Genomic DNA, 19,339 nt, shown 5'->3' with positions numbered 1-19,339 from the left:
TGAGGGAAAAAGGCTCTAGAAGAAAGACTGTGATGATGCAGAAGTAGGAGTGGAAAGAACATTTGTAGAAACATAGAAAAGCCTTCTAAGCTTTTTGGTTGTAGGCGAACAGAGGAAAGCATGCAGAGATTTAAAACTGGGAGCATTAGAAATCAAGAGGAAAAGGGAAAGAAGCAGCAAATGAGCTGCAATAATTTTTCCTAGTTATTGCATAAACTCTCTGTATTTTGGCCTCATTCCCTGAAGAGGATCTCACTGGGCTGGTTAGGCTGCTGAAATACAGTGGGCAATTTTCTGTCTGAATCATTCGAGCTGTAAGGAAAAGATGTCTGAAATTATTATTTCTCCTCTCAAGCAAGTTACTGACTGATCTGTCACGTTACTTATAAAGATGACTTTTGTAAGCTCGCGTTGTTTTATATTTGAAGGTTGTGTCTAAATTCTCCTTTGACCTGTTGTTTATCGTGACAATTGGGGACTTTATTTCTCCGTTTCTGTGCGCTCGTGTGAGGCGAACAGAATATGAACTAGTCCCCTGATAACTGTTGCTGTTACCTAAGCGTGGTGTCTCAGAGGCTTTGCAGGTCTGAAGTGAAAAGCTCTATCAAGGCACATCAGGTCTAAGGGAGAAGAGATTCTCAAATAGGTACTTTTTTTAAAAAAAAATGTACAGTATCTCCTGTAGTAGACTCGACACTATGTCCAAGTCTTCAGGCTGGGCAATTAAAATATATTCCAGTGCTTGTTGGAAGTTCCTGCCTGGACATAATGTTAACTGCTTTCTCTTGCTGTTGGTCCCTGCTTAACAATGTTTTCAAGTTTATTTACTTGCCTCTGTTTGGCTTTCTCAAAAAAAAAAAGTTATCTGGTTATTTCTGCCCCTCTGCTATTGCTCCAAAGCATCCTCTTCTCTCTCTTTGGCACGAGGCTTTTTTTGATAGAATCTAGTGGTAACTTTATCACAGCATACAGGATAACTGCGGGATTTCTTACTTGCCTAGTTTTGCTTAGTAAGTTTTGTGTTGGAATAGAAATCTGCAGTTACCCAAACCTTTCTAGAAGAAGATTATTAGCAATTCTTTCCTGCAGGTGCTCACTTTATCCATGTAAACCACTGAATTTGGGATCAGGTTATAATAGAAATATGTACCTTACACTTGCTGGTTATTAGGGACTGAACCTTAATTAAACCCCATGGGGTGGCAGCCTTTAAAAACACTTTTAATTACATAAGGGACCATCAGGACTTCTAACAATGACAGATGCAAATTACTATATTGTTGGCCTCCAGCCAAAGGCTCTGTCTTGGAACTGCTCTCCAGTTACACGTATGAGAAAGATCCAAGAATATATGTAGCTTTGACTGGGTAGGAGAAAAAGATTTGCAGGTAAGAGATACTACAGAACTCACTGTTCTGTGAGGTGTGACAGCTGCTTAGAGGTGGTGTCTGAGAAGAATAATTTTCATAAGTGTTGTAATTTTGCCAATGCATACACACAATGAAATGTATGAGTTACTTCCTTGTAAACCTTTTTCTGAAATGTTCATGGTGCTCACTTATGGGATATTTAAATATTGATATATTCATATTTAAAGCCCTTCTGTTTTTTTCCCCCAGCTTTAAGGCAGCAAGATAGTTCCTTTTTTTTTTCTCCTTTGTTTAATTTTCCTTGGGCAATTATTGGCACAGAGACAAACATTTACGTTTTATACTCTTTTGGATTATAAAAGCTCTTGCATAATGCCATTCTAAAATTACTGTGTGAAAGCGTGTCACACTTTTATCCAAGTGAAATACGATGCAGTAAAGCCAGTAGGCATTTTAGTTTCCTCTTTCTCACTTCCCTAACATTCAGAGTAGTACCCTGGCAGCGGTGTGCTTTGTCATTTCTGTTCCTGTAACCTAAGATGGAGGGAGGAGTGAGAGCAGGTTGCCCCAATTTTCAGTGTTCTTCCAGATTGGGTGCTTTTCCTTAAAACATGTTATTAAAGTAATAGTTGGAAATGCAGCAGTCTGGCAAACTCGCAATCTCCAAAGGCAAAACCATTATATTCCCATTTGCAGGGCACGTCCCCGTTGTCTGAGGTTTCAGTGCTGTGTTCAGATATCCCGGTATGGTTGGGTTTATTGGAGCTGAAGTCACTAGAAACGGAACACAACTTTTGCTTCTGCCCTCCCCTTTCACGTTACTATTGTGTGGACCAGGGTTTGCCAAAATCCTGGCCAGGTGGGGTCTGCTTTACTTGCCATCCCCCTCTTTTTTGCAAGTGGTTGAAGTCAGGAGAATGGCCTCATCCCACAGAGCAGATTAATAGACTTAATAATCTCACTCCAAATCAGTACAAGAGTATACTTTTCCTTCCCGCCCATTTTAGGAAGAATTCATCACGTCCTTTGTTCTCCTGTTGGCAATTTGAGAATCAAGTCATTATTAAAGGGAAAAAGCTCAGCCCGCCTTCGGTACCACCTTTTTCATGCAATTCTGTCACACTCCCCGGTCCTGACTCAGCCTTTTGACGCAAGATGCAGTGGGTGTTTTCCTCAGTAAGCGAGAATTGGTTGGAGCAGAGAGCTACTAAATTGTCATACTCGCCTCCTTTTTCTCTTTTATTTATTTTATTTTTTTTTTTGCAAACTCCTTTTAACGTGAATATATTTTAGATGTGGCAAACTTCAGATGAGCTACTGAGGAGAGTGTAGCCTCCCCGCTGCTAACGTTAGGTTCCCATGCAAGTCATGTCAGTGCAGTAATTTCATTACCAAAGCAAAATGAAAAGTGTAGCATCAGCTCCTTAAGCTCCATGGAGTGAATACGACTCTAGTTGTGCTCAGTACTGGAAATATTTCTAAGTCATTAGGCAGGAAATATTTTTCTAGGCAAGGCATCTGAGATCTCTAGATCAGTTTTTCGTTCTATACACATCTATAGCAAAACTCTCTTACAGTTAGCTTGGCTGTACAAAGCCAGCTTAGGTTCCCACAGTCTTGATTTGTGAATCTGCCTAGTTTTTCAGTGCTGGGTAGCTGAAAGCTTTACAAGTTTAAGAAAAAAAAAGTGTATAATTAAAGCCTGCCTTCATACAAAAGCTTGACAACTAGTGGTGTATTCTGGATAATGCTGCAGAGATTGCTTTTCTCCTGTAAGTGGGGTTGTTCTGTTGGAAGTTGAGGGCACATCCTTTAGCAGTTCCTCTCGACTTCTTCGGGGAGAGAGCAGAAATGTCATGCACAAAGGTAGAAAGATCAACTTACATCAGACATTTCTGATACCATCCCATCAGCTTGTGTCCCGAGAATTGTGGTGTATTCTGGATAATGCTGCAGAGATTGCTTTTCTCCTGTAAGTGGGGTTGTTCTGTTGGAAGTTGAGGGCACATCCTTTAGCAGTTCCTCTCGACTTCTTCGGGGAGAGAGCAGAAATGTCATGCACAAAGGTAGAAAGATCAACTTACATCAGACATTTCTGATACCATCCCATCAGCTTGTGTCCCGAGAATTCCCGAGGGCGGGCACATCCTTTAGCAGTTCCTCTCGACTTCGTCGGGGAGAGAGCAGAAATGTCATGCACAGAGGTAGAAAGATCAACTTACATCAGACGTTTCTGATACCGTCCCATCAGCTTGTGTCCCGAGAATACCCGAGGGCGGCGCTTGCAAGTTCACTGCACCTCAGCACGCTTTCCCTGGAAAGCATGGCCCCAGTGCTTCTTTGATTTACCCTTGTGGTCCTTAACAAGAGGAAAGGAAAAAAGGCAAGGATGGGCTCCCAGGAAGGGTCAGCGTTTCCGTGCTCCTCTTGAACAAGCATTGCCACCAGGGCTTTGTTTATAAACTGGAATGAGTTAATTGTTAAACGATAATAAGTCACAGGATTATTTTTTTGTTTGTTTTCAAGAGGTGGAGTGGGGAGGGTGTTGATAGTTTGTCACTTACATGTAGGGATTGTGTCTCTTAAAAGCAAAATAAACCAGAAGAATCATGGGCTGTTAGATGGTAAATAACTGATTTAAGCATAATTAGGACAAAGCATGGCCGTGCAGACAGCTTCCACTGATGACCCTGTTTGAAACTTGCCCCACACTTGTGTGTACAGAACTTTTTATGCAAAATATCTCGTTTTCATGAACGTGATAGCAGTTTAACTTTCAACTATGCCTTAAGGTTTTTATTACCCAGTTCATGTGGTTCAGTTAATTTGCAAACCCTATTTGAGTTAGAAGTTACCTAATCTCTGTTCAGAATTGAATGAGACTTCCTGGGATAAAACAAATCTACTTTTTTGTCTCTGAGTGTATATTATGAAAACACATGTCTCCCAAAAGTTGGGCCTTGCTTGTTTAGTTGTCTTTTTGGTATTCAGACGCTAAAATAATCTGTTGTTTGAACTGCTTTGCATTGTTGTAACCTGAACTGACTATAAAATCTGATTTCTGACTTTTCAACTCTAGGAATCTCTACCACCTGTCCAGTTTGACTGGAGTAGCAGTGGCCTTACTAACCCTTTAGATGGTACGTCTCTCCGTAGAGCCTCTAGCACCAGAGCTAGAGATAAGAAAGCTACAAAGTTCAGACAAACATCTATCTGCTGATTATTTTTTTAATACACACACACACATACATATATATATATATATATAAAATATTTATTTCTTACTCCTAACTTTGGAAATTCAGGCTTTCTTTCTGATTAACTGTAGCCCTATGTGAAGTATTATGTAGTCTGAAAAATTCTAAGTATTATTTTAGATTTCTGCCATATGCTCGTGACACAGTGGCAATATTAACACTTCATTATGTGTAACTGCAGATTATAATGAAACTGAACAAATGAGCATTTTAGATTGACAAATTTTACTTCTGAAAAGTATTTTCGTCAGTGGACTCTCTCTTTAGACGTCCTTTGAATGACAAACTTGTGTATAGTGGCTAATTCAAAGCAAGCACAATATTTTAATGGCAAACTGTTTGCAAAAGATAAACTCCTTGAGCTGAAAGTTTTCAGATGTACAGATTATTTTATATTTCAGAAATGTGACTTCATCTGTTACTACTTTTGCTTACACTCGAGCCAATTACGGCTAATACATTAAATTGAAGAGGTAGCTACAAACTTATTTATATCTGTAAATGTGTATAGTTATCACATAAAAGACCCTTCACCTGTGTCTATTTTAATAGCCAAGTGAGTTGTGCCACCGCCTCCCCTGTCAGAACTGTAAGTGCATGCAAAGGAAATAAAACAAGTCTTGGAAACTTGTTTGGTTGACAGGCTAGAAACCTGTGAGGAGCCCGCTAACCGCGAGCAGCTCCTGACACATAAGTTGTCCCAAAGCCAGCCCAAAGTAACCCGCATCTCGCGCAGCGCTGGCGTTGCCTCGCGGCCTTTCAGAACGCGCGGGGTGCGAGGGCTCGGACCGCAATGCCGGGGTGCTGAAGGAAAGCCTGGATGGACCCTTTTGCTGTTGTCTGGTGTCTTTATTACCTCAATCATCATGCTTTCTTTTTAACAAACAACTTCTTTAAAATGTACCTTGGTTTGATTTCTGTTTTAGTACTAAAGGGGAACAGTATACCTTACCAGGGAGGAGCTGGATACGAGAGCGGCGTTTGGTACCCAGCGTTCACGCCGCTTTCACATAACCGTAAATAGTAGCTTAAAGCTGCTACAGAATAAAGTGGGGTGGGTTTTTCTGAATCCTTGCTATTTGGGGATCTGCTAAGTCTCCCTGAAGAAAGAAGGGGAGAAAAAGCCCACTACAGTCTAACTATCAATTGACCTATATATTGTTTCCCTTTAACTGGTCACCTCTTTCTCTCTGGCTCGTGCTGGTTCTCTTCCATTTTTAGACTGAAATAAATAATTCTATTTTAAAGTCACTAGTGTTGCTTTCCTTGCTGCATTGTACATGAGGAAACATGCACTGAATTAAGTTGTTAACATTTTAGAAGGTACAGACTAATCCTGTAAGCATTGTTTTCATGTCAATTTTTAAATTGCCTACTGAGTACTAATTATAACTTGCATGTTCAAGTGTGTGTCTTACCCCTTTTTACACATAAACCCCTCCCTTGGCTTACCTTCTATATGGCTGCCTACCAACACGGTCACTGAATTTCAAGCTAGTGGAGGTTCCACTCTTCTGAACCTTGATTTCTTTGGGCCCGTGGATGACAGTAGCTCTAGCAGCACCACCACAATCCCAGGTCAGCAGAGTGTTAAAACCACAACTGTAATATTATAACGACTTACTAAAAGCATGAGCACATCACTTGACTTTCCTATAAACAAGGGGAAATGTTGCGCTCTGTTTCTCTCAGATGTCTCTCTGCTGTGTTGTTCCTTTAATCTTTGTTCTGTTTCCCGATGTTCTGTATCGATGCAGGGGGTTTAGAAGGTGCTGCTGGCTCTGCGTGTGTCGCGTGCTGAGGGAATGAGTGGCTCTTGTGCTCTTGCAAATGAGATGTTAAACCACTTGTTTCAGATGAGAAATTTTGAAAGTTAACTTTTCTAAGCCCTTAAGAAAAATTGAAGAGTGCTATAGGTGTAGCAATTCCCCAGAAACCTTGGTCTCTCTTCTGAATGAGTGCCTCCAAATTAAAATATTATTTGGAAGTTATGTCTGAATATAAAGTCACAGGGCTTAACATCCCAACCGTGCTGGGGTTTGCTGCTACCAAGAGGTTATAGATTTTTTTTTTCTCCTTTGTGTGCATTACTAATATAAATGAAAAGGTGAAAAAAGTGTTTTAACAACATTCGTAATAGAAAATAAGTATAGCCGCATGTTTGCGGGACATTAGAATTTCAGGAACATTAATTACAAAACCAGAGCACTTCTGTCTGCAACTTACTCTCTTAAATAAGAAAGCAGATGAAAGCACCACTCTTCATTGAATAATGTGTGACAGTAATTGAATTTAGTAATCACACGGTTTTGACATGCTCCAAGTGTTTTGCATGAGCTTGCAAAACCTACGCTCTGAATAAACTCGTGCAGGAACTGAAGGGAACTTTTAGGGGATTTATCCCAGTGCACAGGTTAAGTGGATGAGGCAAATACTCTTTCAATACAATACCTGAAGCCATAATAATCACTTTTTTCCTAGGGAAGGATTTTTTCCTCTTAATGATTTGAATTTAAAAAAAAAAAAGTTTTGGGTTTTCCCATGTTTCAAATAAGTGCTTATAATTCTTACTGTATTTTTTTTTTTAAACCTGCTTTTTTTAGTTTTGAAATCTGTCCATTGGAGGCAATTCTGTGACATCATAATCCAAGTGTCTTTTTATTCCGCCACCCTTGAGAAATGTCATTGTGAGGTGAAAGGTGGCAGGTTTGTCATAGAAACTCCGGGCAGCAAATCTGAGATTCTGTCGCCGCGAGTCATCAGCACCCGGCACACGTTCTCGTGTCCCCGTAGTGTGCACACGTGGTGGCTTCAGGGGCGCTCTGTTAGTCTTTTATTGCTATTTTTTGTTCCTTCCTCAAGTTACAGGTATTGTCACCTGCCCTGGTATGCCCTGTAGTGCCTATTTTGGGTGGTTTTATTGTTCTATTTTGTTTTGTTTTGGCTTTTCTTTCCTCCTGACTTGTTTCTGGGAAAGTCATTTGTTTCTTGGCTTGCAGCTCGTGTGTTTGTGTGTGTGTTTAGGAGCTTTGGGGGGGTTTGGGTGGCTAACTTTCCTTCAATATCTCATTAAGGTTTTGCAGGGCTTTCCTTAAATGTTCTCTAAACATTGGAATAAAATGGAGACTATGCAACTCTTAAAAACTTATTAATTGAAAGACAAATTGTCAGGTCTTTTGGCTTAAAGAAGAAACTTTTACCGGTAGTAGAATTTTGTTCTTTCTCTAAAGACTTTAGTTTTACGTATTATTGATCTACACTGTGTTCTCTTCAGTTTGATTTTATCAGTAGCCAAAATAACGTTACAAAATAAAAAAAATGAATTCTGTATCATGAATAGGGAGTTACTTATTTCTAAAAGTTCACACAGACTTAGTGTATTGTTTTATTTTTCATGTTAATAGTTTAACGTAAATGTAGCTGAGCAAGAGGTGCCTAAGGAATGGTAAATTGGGCAGTGGCGTTGCACCACAATGAAAATGAATTCAGGACCGTAAATGTGAATATCTAAATGCTACAACTTAAAAGGTTACATTTAACATTTGTTACAGAGTTGCATGTCAAAGGACTCCTGCTTTCCATTAGTTTCACAATTTGTACCTTAATGGGATTTCGCAGGCTTCTGCAAGTCAAAGTGTGTTTCTTCTTCGAGCCTTCCTCACCCTGGTTGAAAGTGGATATTTTAGGGAATAGTTGGGCCTTTTTCTATTTCCAAGTTCTGTAAACATCTGACAATACTTCAAGTCTTGGTATACGGGTCTCGGGACAGAGCGTATTTTGATGTTTTGCATGAAGCTGGATGAAATTAACTTTGAAAATCCAGACTTAAAAAACGTCCACTGAAAGGACAGCTGATTAATTTCTAATCAACCCCTATTAAATGGAGCAAATCTTCTCCCCACCCTGCCACCTCCTGCAATTTAACCAGATGATGTTCTTCATTTTACCTTTGATCAGCTTAGTTCCCTAGCAAGGGAAGAGTACTTAACTTGTGCACAAATGATGAACGGTCAAGACGCTGCTTGGGAAGAGTTCATGCAAAGCAGGCGTGTGAGGATTATTAACCTCACATTATTGCACACGTAGTGCTGCAATTACTGGGTGGCAAAGGCAGAACAATAGGCACAGGCATTTATTTTTAATTTTTTTTAGCAATCTTTCAGTATTTCAGCAGTCCTTCTAAAAGTGTCTTGAGCAAGGCAAGTAAAGTGGGTAAAATCATCAGCGCATGAGTGTATAAATGCTGATTTTTTTGTATTAGATAGCTACATGGGACCCTTGTTTCCAAGTATTCGCAATGTTTGTTCTGCAGGAGCCCCAAACGCTTCTGCGTTGTCCAAACCCGCTGGCACGAGCAGTGTTAGACTTGTTTAGAACTCAGGTGTCTTTAAAAAAAACCCCACGATGTTTCTGTACAAAAATTCCACATGTGTTTTTGAAGACTATTTCTAATGGTGGGTGGTGCATGTGCACCCATGAAGCATAAAAAAGCTGAAACTGTAACTAGAGGAATATCACCCATTTTAAATGCTTCTGAGCAACAAAATGTGTTGTAACAGTCCTCTTGATTTATTTTGGTAATTCTTATTCAGAGAGAATTTTTAAAAGAGAAAGTACTTTATATCTGGAAATTCTAGAGCTACTCCCTATTGGGATGAAATGCTTGATATTAGCCAGGTGGAATTTCACCCATACATATGTATTTTTTTAGATGCAGGTTTGTTTGCATTGTTTTCACAATGACTTTGGCTGATGAAATTTTAAATCCATTCAGAAGATGTGTGATGCCAAAATTCAGCGTCTGACTCAGGGTATCTGGAACTGGGAAACAGAGGCTGAAACATCCACGTATGTGGATGAAAACTGAAAGTTTTGGTGTCATTATGCATACTAGTCTAAGGTTTTTTTAAAGTCATTCCACTTGTATGCATCACAGAAGCTGCTTTTCCTCAATAAAATTTTTTAGCACAAGCTCTTGTGAAAAGTCAGGGTGTTAAATGCTCTCTAATGCGCACAGTGTTGCGTGTAATCTCTCGTTGTAGAGGTGGGCACTGCTAACTCGCAGCGTTCTTTTAATACAAACAGTTGAGTCAAAGTAATTGAAACAATCCATTTCAACACAGTTTTTACAGGTGTTTCACTCTAAAAGGTAAATGGCTTTTTTGTTTGCTCTTAGACTGAGACCTTGTATGCAGACTCGATCCAAAGTGTGTGTGTTGTGTAGTACAACCATAAAAACTACTGACCAAGGGTGGGGAGAGAGGACAGCGTTTCAGAAACGCAGGCGTGTTCTGTCGTGTTCTTTTCACGTATCTGGAAATCATGAATGATTCAGATGTTTACAGAAAACAGTCTCTAGCAAGTTGGTGTGTGGCTAATTAAGGCCATCCTTGCCTCCAACCATCACTGATTATCCTTTTATACTATAAGGTGTGGATCCTGAGTTGTATGAATTGACAACCTCAAAACTGGAAACTTCCAATGCAAGCACCAGAGTGACTGATGCGTTCGCAAGACTCATGTCCACAGTGGAGAAGGCAAGCACGTCCACAAGGTAAATACACTTCGTTGTCCTTTTTAGTTCTTTTTCTAAGGGTGGCACGAAATGTTGAGGAGTGAATGTGTGCGCAGTTTTAGGTCAGAAGTTCTCAAATGATCAAAAGGCTTAAATTTGGCAATGGAATTGAAATATAAAATTCACAATACTGTAGTTCATATTTCGAATTATCGTAGAACTCTAAAGTAAGACGGGAAACGGTTAACGAGCTGAAAGAAAAAGATCAACAGGGCATAAATTGAAAAGTTAGAGCCAGAGACTGAACCGGAGGAAGCAACTTTCTGAAGAGCAGAGCTGATCCCTAAGAATGGAAGGGTAAACTGAACCACGGAGTAATTTATAGATGCGGAATGTTGCACAAGTAAAATGATAAAACTGGCTAATAATGAAGCTATTATTCATTTTTTCCCATATGTTTCTAGCATCTGTTACTTCAGAGACCAGTCATCAGATTAATTTTGCTGTTTCAGGTTAAGGAACAAGCGTGTAGTTGGTTTAGGATGTCCTTTTTGCTTCATGGATCTCATGTGAAAGATCTTCTCTATTTCTTTTTTTTTTAAAGTAGAGACTATATAAAGGCTTTAGGTGTCAAATGTCTTCCGTGAAGTCTGGCCTGTTGAGTGGATACAGAATAGTCTCTCCATTTATAAGCTTGTTATTTGGGTTTATTTTTGAATATGTGTCTGAGCAGTAGGATCCTGGACTGTCTTAACACGTCATTAATGTCTGTGCCCGTTAAAAGAATCGCTGAGTGATTCTCACCAAGGAGAACGTTCCTCTTGTTGAGGAGGTGCATGCCTCAACATTTAACAAATATTAACTGCTTTGCAACTAATAAAGTAACATATCCTGGCTTGTAAGTGAGCTTTTAGGGTTTATTCAGCCCTCCAGATGTGTTTCCATGTAGCATAGAACCTACAGAGGAGGCGTGGTTGAAGCGTTGTGGCAAATGTAGTGATTTGTAGTGGGGGGAGATAGCTGGCTTTCCTCAAATTACTAAAACTATCATTTTCAAGAGCTCTTCTAAAACGTGTTTGTCCGTTGAGGAACCTATCTGGCTAGTTTTCCTGCAGTGCAAATGTTCAAAGTGAACACTGAATTAAAAAAGATCAACACGGCGTGAAATGTCAGGGGAGAACCAGTAGAGGGAACTCCACACTTCAACGCTGATCTTTGTGTCTCAGCTTTTGGATCGCCTGGTTTTCTGTCGATGAAGTGCTTATGCTCTTTCTGAAGACAGATTAGTGGGAGAGCTGGACTTTCACTGATTAGAAAACATAGAGTTGAAATATTTTTGCAGTATACTCCAAGTCAAATTCGCAGCAGGACATACAGTGCTAAATGTATCTTTATTAATTTATTTTATCTCCACTCGTAGATTTTTTTTTTTTTTACCTGCTTGTTTGCCTTAAGATGTATTAGCTTACCTTTTCTTTACAAAGGAGCAGGAAAATCTGCTTTCCTGAAATTGTATGTTGACTGTCAGTTTTCTGTGTTGTGTTTTGATACGAGGGGTTTAGGTTGCTTCCACGGCGCGTTTGAAAGCTCTTACTTGCACTGTTAAAGCTCTTTATCCAGATGCAAAGTTCCTCCCTCCTTCTGGAGAGCATTGTAGGAAGTAGTTCTAGATCTGTGCTCTAGCAATATATCGGGCTGTAGAGAGAGGCTGGGGACCTCAGACTTGGTGCTTAAGTTGAGAAACACACAAGGATTAGCTGGTTTAAAGTAGCTCTTTGCAGTGTTTAATGTTTGTATGTGTTTGTCAGCTCTGAATTTTACACGTTTCCAGTGTGCTTCCTTTATGGATTTCATGCTCTCCAAAAGAAAAGCAGTCTGGTTTTCTGTTTCTCAAGCTAGAAACCTTCAGGAAGATGAGGTCTTATCTCGTCAGCATGCTAAATGTGTTGCACCCTGTTAGCTTTTAGTAATAAGATTGTTTTTCTTTTGTTTTGGGGTTTTGTTTTATGTTTGTTTGTTGGGGTTTTTTTAATTCTTAATGATCTGGAGATTTTAAGGTAGAAGTAGCAGGGTACAGCCAACTCAATGAGGATGACGTTCATGCGCTGACCTGGAAATACGGGCTCTTTGCCATTGATGGTAGGAGGTCGGGGAAGATGTGGCCGGTGGCTTAGCATCACTTTGATGACAACTTCAGTTGTGCTGGGGCTGTCTGATGTCTGGAACTTGTCTGAACTCAGGATCTCTAGGGTGAAGTTTAGAGTGAAAATACCGTTGCACAGCTGTAGGAAGCCATGTGAAGAGTCGTCTTTGTCTGAAACAGCCCCATCTTTTCCTTGCAAACCCATCTCTTGAAGCTGGAAGATCAGTTTCTTGGAAGAAAAAGGTCAGGAGAGGAAGAGAAACTTTCCCCTCAGCTTGAGCCTGAAGCCTTGATGGCAGCGTTAAGTGTTGAAGGCCAGAGATGCGGTACAGCATTCCACAGAGACTGCAGCCTTCCCCGGTTCCTTGGGATTGGCAGAGATCAAGAGTTTATCTGCAGCCTTTTTGAGGGAAAGCAGAGCACTGATACCTTTCCAAGAATTGGTCAAAACCCACATTTAAGCTGGAAGGACTCGTTGGGGACGATGTCGAAGGGAGCAGTCTAGCTCTTAATTTCAGAGTGATTTTTTTTTTTTAATTTTTTTTCCAAGTACATTTCTCTAATTAACTCGTTGTTGCCATTAGAGCCTGGCCTTGCTCGGGCTGTCCACAAAACCCTTTGCAAACCTGAGAGCTGACTGAAGTCCTGAGAGACTTGAACACTGCAGAAGGGGGTTGGAACGCGCAACAGGACACTGAGGTGTGAGTGACGCATCGACAAAGCATTACCTATGTCTTGCTAAGTCGTCTTTGAACAACTTTCCTGCCCGGCAGTGTGGCTAATTTCTTACGGCTTAGTGTTACGAGCCTTTGAAAAGACAACTTCGTGCCAGTAGGTAGATGGGCTGGCACAACTGCTTGAGTCAGGGCTTTCTTTCTGTCCTCTGTATTGGGAGGAAACATAACCGAGCGTATCATAGAATTATAGGTCGGAAGGGATCTTAGAAATCATCTAATCCAACCCCCCTGCCATGGGCTGGGACGCCTCTCAAGGAGACCAGGTTGCTCCAGGCCTTATGTGTGTAAGAGGAGTATGTGCTTTGTAGAGGGTAGTTTTAAAATCTGAATGGGACAGAGGTGTTGTTTTGAGCCAGGATTGGGTCCTTTCATGGCTTAGTGATCCCAAGTTCGGGTTCCAAAGCAGGCAGAAGTAGTACAGCTGCCACTGACAATCCACTCACTTGGGTGTCCATTCCGTAAGCTGTGGTATCTTAATTACTCTTAAATCTTAAAACTCTTAAGAGTGCATGAGCAGGAGAAGCTCTGCAGTGCCCTCCCTGCCGCAGAGCAGCGTTTAGCAAAAGAAGCTCTTGACAATGGGAACATCTTCAGCAAGAGTGGTGACTGAAATTCATGCGCCCGACGTGGTTATGTCTCGTGCTTCTGTCAAAAGATGCCGCAGTTACCGGATGGTTTGGTGAGTTTCAAGGGTGAAAAGAATCTGCAGTGATGATGCTACTTTGCCTTTTAAATTTAGGGGTTAGTGAGTAGCTCTTTAGGGTTGCCCTGGAGATATTTGCTGCGGATGGCGTTGACTGTTATCCAGAAAGGGTATGGCAGTGTCCAGTTCAGTTGTCTCCCGACAGAACCTGCCCTTCTTTATCGAGGAATAGAGATTTTAGGCCGCCTCATCCTCCTCTGCACCGAGGTGATTGTATCTGTCTGTAACTTGGTCAGTTAAGCAATGTTTGCTCTGTTAGTGTGTCAGCTCGTCCTTCTTTATAGATACTTTTTATAGAGCGCGTTAAGTAGATAAATTATTGCGAAGGGCATCTAGCCAGGAGGGGAGCGTTCAGGAGTTGGGTGAGACTCACGTCTGACTGCTCGCTTGATGTGCCCGTCCCGCGGTGGGGTTGCAGAGACCAGCCAGTGTGGCAGCAGCAATAGCTTCATCCCGTGAGGAAGGTGCTGCCTACGACCACCCGGTAAAACGCGACGCTGCCTCTGGGACCCAGAGGTGCCATTTCGTAACGTGCCACAGTTGAGCAGAAGAGGAAGAGGCATATAAATAGCGCGGAGCGTGTGAGCTCCATCTCGGTGCCTGATTAACAATTGCAGGAACTGCTTTTAATGCAGATCTGTGAGTCAGCCCTCTTCCTTTGGCTTCCTCTGTCAAACGCTCCTTTGTTAGCTCTAAGGCCTCGATCACCGAGAGTTTGTACCTTTAAGAGGCTTGTGTAAGCAATTGCTAATAGTGGCACCAGATACTGATAACGCAGTGGCGGGAGAGAGCCACGTTTCAACAGCTCAGAGATAGTCCTTCGAGTGCAAACAGCTGACCCAAGTTAGAGAAGGAAGCATGTATTGGCTCTTTGCTTTGTCTTTCAGTAAATCCAGCACACAGCTTTGTTTATCTTCCAGAATTTGGTAATCTGCCTAGTCAGTGGCTCATGAAATTCCACTGCAGCAAAGAAAAGAAAATATTGCTGTTCTAGTTAAGGAAAGTGAGACTTAGTATCTAGGCTGCCTCATCTATAGATCTTTCATCAAGTGGAGATTTAAAGTTGCAAGCAAAAGTGGAGGTTCAGTGTCAACATGGTGATTAGTGATGTCAGGGATGAGCTTGACTTCAGCTCTTTTCTCCTTTTCCTAGTTACGAAATTCTGAAACTCCTGCTTAAGCACGCAGCCCCTCGCTTTCCCCTGCTCTCAGCTCAGGAAGTGGTCCTGATAGGTGCTGACGGAAGAAAATATAAGTACATGCTGCCTTGTAATTGGAGTGGTCATTGCCCTCTCACAGGGTTGTTTTGAAGTTTATGGCTAAGACAAGATAGAGAAAGGAAATTTCTGAAGCGTTCTAGGGAAAGGCAGTCTGTTTGGTTCGAGTCTTGTCTTAGCCCCAAAGATAACAGAGTTTATTTAGGTAGATTTTCTAAAGTTAGAAGGTACAGCAAGTGTCTTTTTGGAACTGGAATAATGTTTGATGGAACACCAGTGTTTCTGGTAAGAGGCAGTGTTCTTCAGAGACGAGCCAGGCGTCTGTAGAGTGTGGATGTTTGGGCAGGGGAGCGGGGGTTGTCTGTAGCATTCTGAGCCAGGCTTCACCCAGAATTCGACCCAGAATTCAGGCCTCTCTCTTCATTTGTGCTCAGTAATTCCTGTGAAACACCAGTGATTCCCAGACTGCTGTGTGCTCCCTTAGGGCTGTACCTAGAACCGCACTTCAAAGCGAGAAGCCGTGAGCCACCTTCTGCTGCTGCTGAGCCCTGAGGGGAGGAAAAGGGTTTGTGCATCGTGGTGTGGAGTGGTGTGATGTATAATCGGAGAACAGTCATGTTGTAAACGCAACAGAAGTACCTTTTTTTTATTTTAAAAAGTGTTAACAAGGAAGTTAGGAACTTGTTGGTGTCCCTTCAGGATTTTTCTGCTTTACTTTGGAGGATTCTACTGGATTTAGGTAGTTTGGAAGAGATGCTCCTATTGTCTTATCCCTGGAATGGGGGCATCATTGTCTCCTCACGCTGGATCCTGCAAAAAAACCAACTTAATGAAAATCAGCATCTGAATAGAAATTAGGTTTTTTCCTTATTTCAGCAATATACAGGAATATTTTGCTGGCTTTCTGTGTTAACCTTTTGTTGATAGGCAGGTAGGTGTTACGACATTAGGCTGCTTTCAGGTCGCTTACACAAGTGCCTGTCGATGGCAGAAAGCTGACAGAACGTCGGTTCAATCGGTGATTCTTTCAGCGATCCGAAAGATACCAGGTACTGCATTAATGCGCTTTGTCCTTTTCTTCTCAACAGGAAGCCTAAAAAGGAAGAACATCTTAGTGAAGAGGCTGCCAAGGTGATTTCTAGCCTTCCTGACTTAACTTTCATGCATGCCAAGGTGTTGATGTTCCCAGCCACATTAACACCTTCAACAAGCTGCCAAGAAAAGGTAGACTAAAGTGATGTGAATTGGACGTTTTCTATTGATTTTTTTTTTCCTTCCCTCTGTGGGTTGTAAAAAGCAATCTTGCTTTAATTAAAAAAAAAAATCAAGTTCAGATGATTTGTTGGTAAGCAGCACTAGAAAGGTATACATAGTAATGTATATTTATTTACATACTGGAGTCCTAAATTTATATTAGAGAAAAATGTAAATAATTGGGGGTAAATCTTTTTGAAGATCTATTCTTTTTGTTGTGCTGGGGTGTATACATTTATGTCTTTGTGAAATACACTGGTGGTGTCCTTCTTACAAAACTTTAAAAAGTTTTAAAAAAAAAAAAAATCCTAAAAACACATAATGAAAACTTCAATCTTTACAGTCTGTGAAGGCCCCCTTAAAGGTTTTCAGGTTGCATTGAGCATCTTTTTCTTTCCTGCATATATTAAAATACTTATTGCTGGGGAAAAAAAAAAAAACACAAAAGGTTACATTGTCCCTTTGCGGGTTTTCAGTTGTTATTTCTTTAAAACCCAGTAATTTCTTTTGTGTTTTAACAGACTTAAGATGTGTTTTTCCTTTTCTTCTCCCCTGTCCCCTCCCCCTGTTTGATTGGCTGCTCAGTTTTTGTGTTCTTAAACTTCAATAGAGTGGCTCTGTCCCTCGATAGCCTTTGGAAAGGTATGCTGTCAGTAACCTCTTGTTCCAGTTATGGATCACTGTCTAAACACTTGATTTTTGGGGGTCGTTAGAAGGTTGTCTGCTTTTAATCAGTTTGATTTGGAAAAGAAGGACCAAAACTCTATGAATGTCTTACAATGAAATTTACCTGTTACAGATTTTTATGTTCTCTTGTACCACTATTCCTGTTTGATTTTGCACAGTGTAAAATGACATAATCATAGATTGCTATGGTTTTAGGCTGTATATACAGTAAAAAACTATGGGTTGTAAATGTCTGGGGAAATTCCTATGGAAAAAAGAGAGCTATGTAGAAGAACCTCGAAAAAGGTCAATGTGCATGCCCAAGGTCTTTTGAGATTTAAGTGTGTAAATTTCCTTTTAGCTTACACAAAATAAAATAATTTAAAAGATAAGTATGTATATAGTCTGCTCTCTTATTATACAGAACGGATGCGTTATTCACATTTCTGCTGATGGTAAATTCGATGCTCTGCCTTAGCAGCAGAACCTCCCGCTTTGTGTTGCGCCGTCGCACACCACACGCCTGTCGGGGCCCTGCAGGAGGAGGAGCAGATTGTTCTTGTCCCGTCTCTCTGAGCGTGTCGTGGTGTCATCTTTTACTTCTGTCTCCAACTTGCCTTGTGGCTCATAGGGCAACGTGGGTGGAGATGCGTCGGTATTTTGGTGTAGAGACTTCGTCAAAGTGATTGGCGATACTCAGCCGTAGGAAACGCAAGCTGTGGTGAGATGAGACAAGGACACTTGCTTTTGCCTCTTTCTTAGCCAGGAATAAAAATGTAAGTGTAGCACACGCTAAAGTTTCCGAACATGTCAGCTTGCGCTGTAGCTCTTTGAGCAGCATCTCCTCAGGTGATTTCTGCAGACTGCAGGTGAGGCACGCTCTGGGTGCTGAAGCTTTTTGAGGGTGCTTTGCATGGGCATAGGCTCTCCGGTGTGTAACTACATGCAGCTTGGTAGTCACCACCGGTTCATCAACATCTGAGAAATCTCCAATGCACCTGGGACAGAAAAGTCAGAGTTTGTCATTACCTAGTAGGCTGAAATGTTGTCCCTGCAACAGGAAGTGTTTTTTGTTTTTTTGTTTTTTTCCTTCTGGAAATGTCCTGGAGAGGTGGGTGCTAGAATGCCACCTTTGTGAACACGGGAGTTTTGGTGACTGGTGACTACTCCGAATTGAGAGAGAAGCTCCTGTGGTTGTCATAAAGTTCATCTGTTAGACTAAATCAGCTGCTTTGTCCTCTCATTAGCACTGCAGCACAACAATGCTGTGGTATGAAACTGCACCCTGTAGTAGCTGAAAAGGTTTGTGCAAAAGCCATCTGCTTTTCCCCGGAGCCCCAAAACCACTTCTCTGTGCTGCTGTGGCAGGTTTTCGTTACAGTACTGACTTCATGCCTGTGACGTGTCAAAATCAGCTCTGCTGAGCTCTCAGGTTCAGCATCGTGTCCTTTGGTGTGCGTGCTTATCATCTCACTGGTGTTGGGCTGCTCTAGGTTAAAATGGGTCCTTTTGTTTTCGCCGCCGTGGCGTGTCCCTCGGAGCCGGAGTGGTGGTATGGCTGCTGCAGAGGGCTGGAGCTATTGTTCCAAGGAGAATATGTTTAGGAGCTGACTCATGATCCTCGTCTGGCAGCAAGTGGACTGAAGTATTAAGGAGAGGTGGGGGTGGAAGTGCCAGCTGCAAGTTGATCTTTAGTCTCCTCACAATTGCCTCCAGAGGCAGCTGCCCATTTGTCTTCCAGTCTCCAAGTGCCGTAGTTGTGGCCCGCCGTACATGGGGGAGGGGGAAGAAATGGCAGGGAGAAAAGGCGATTTCTGTTGTGACTGATGTGCCAATCTGAAACTCTGTGAAACCTGGTACTACCTGGAGTGTGTTTATGGGGGTTTTATGTTCTTTCTGCCAAAATAAAAAGAAAAATAAAAAATTGCATCCTGCAGACCTTGACACTGCTGAAAGACATAAATCTTGCATCTAAATTCAGCCTTTGGAGCTGGGTGCCTTTTCACCTCCTCGCTTAAGTTCCTTTCTTTCTCGTTGATTGTGGGATGGACAGACAGGCTCCTCTGCCTCTCTCCTCCTGTCTTGTAGAGGCAGCTTTGTTCTTGCACAGAAAGTTTTCTCTGGCAGATCCGGCTGCATCGGGGTTGTCCTTCCCGGCTGTTCCCGTTGACGCAGCGTGCCTTATCTCGTTCAATCTCGCCAGTAGGTTTATGGGCAGGGTGTAATTGATGCTTTTCTGCACATAACGCGTTGCTGCGCGTTGTCATCAGACGTGTCAACGTGCATCACGTTCACTTGAGAGCTGGTGTCACCTAATAGCCAGGCACTCGTGCGCCCGCCCGACGGGAGCTGCAGAGGACGCTCCGTTCGGCTGCAACCGCCTGAGTTGGAACGTGGCCACGAAGCAAAGTCCAAAACTCCCGCTGTGAAGCGAGCTCTGAACAACTGCGAAGAAGAGCTGGGCTCTGCTCGTATCAT

The 19,339-nt window shown here is 41.8% G+C and overlaps 1 protein-coding gene across 1 annotated transcript in view; it reads left to right on the top strand.

Annotated features, from left to right (window-relative positions):
* The window catches only part of AFTPH (aftiphilin), a 35,796-nt gene extending 18,543 nt beyond the window's left edge, over positions 1-17,253 (top strand). Inside the window, exons 6-9 of the mRNA XM_009871792.1 lie at positions 4,450-4,510; positions 6,122-6,205; positions 10,058-10,181; positions 16,030-17,253. Coding sequence (XP_009870094.1) covers positions 4,450-4,510; positions 6,122-6,205; positions 10,058-10,181; positions 16,030-16,174 — 414 coding nt within the window. The 3' untranslated portion in view covers positions 16,175-17,253. The remainder of the gene's footprint in view (positions 1-4,449; positions 4,511-6,121; positions 6,206-10,057; positions 10,182-16,029) is intronic.
* The last annotated feature ends 2,086 nt before the right edge of the window (positions 17,254-19,339 follow it).

This window comes from Apaloderma vittatum, unplaced genomic scaffold (assembly GCF_000703405.1).
Source record: "Apaloderma vittatum isolate BGI_N311 unplaced genomic scaffold, ASM70340v1 scaffold16856, whole genome shotgun sequence".
In the NCBI taxonomy this organism is placed as follows: domain Eukaryota; kingdom Metazoa; phylum Chordata; class Aves; order Trogoniformes; family Trogonidae; genus Apaloderma; species Apaloderma vittatum.
This window is presented reverse-complemented; position numbering and strand designations above follow the sequence as displayed.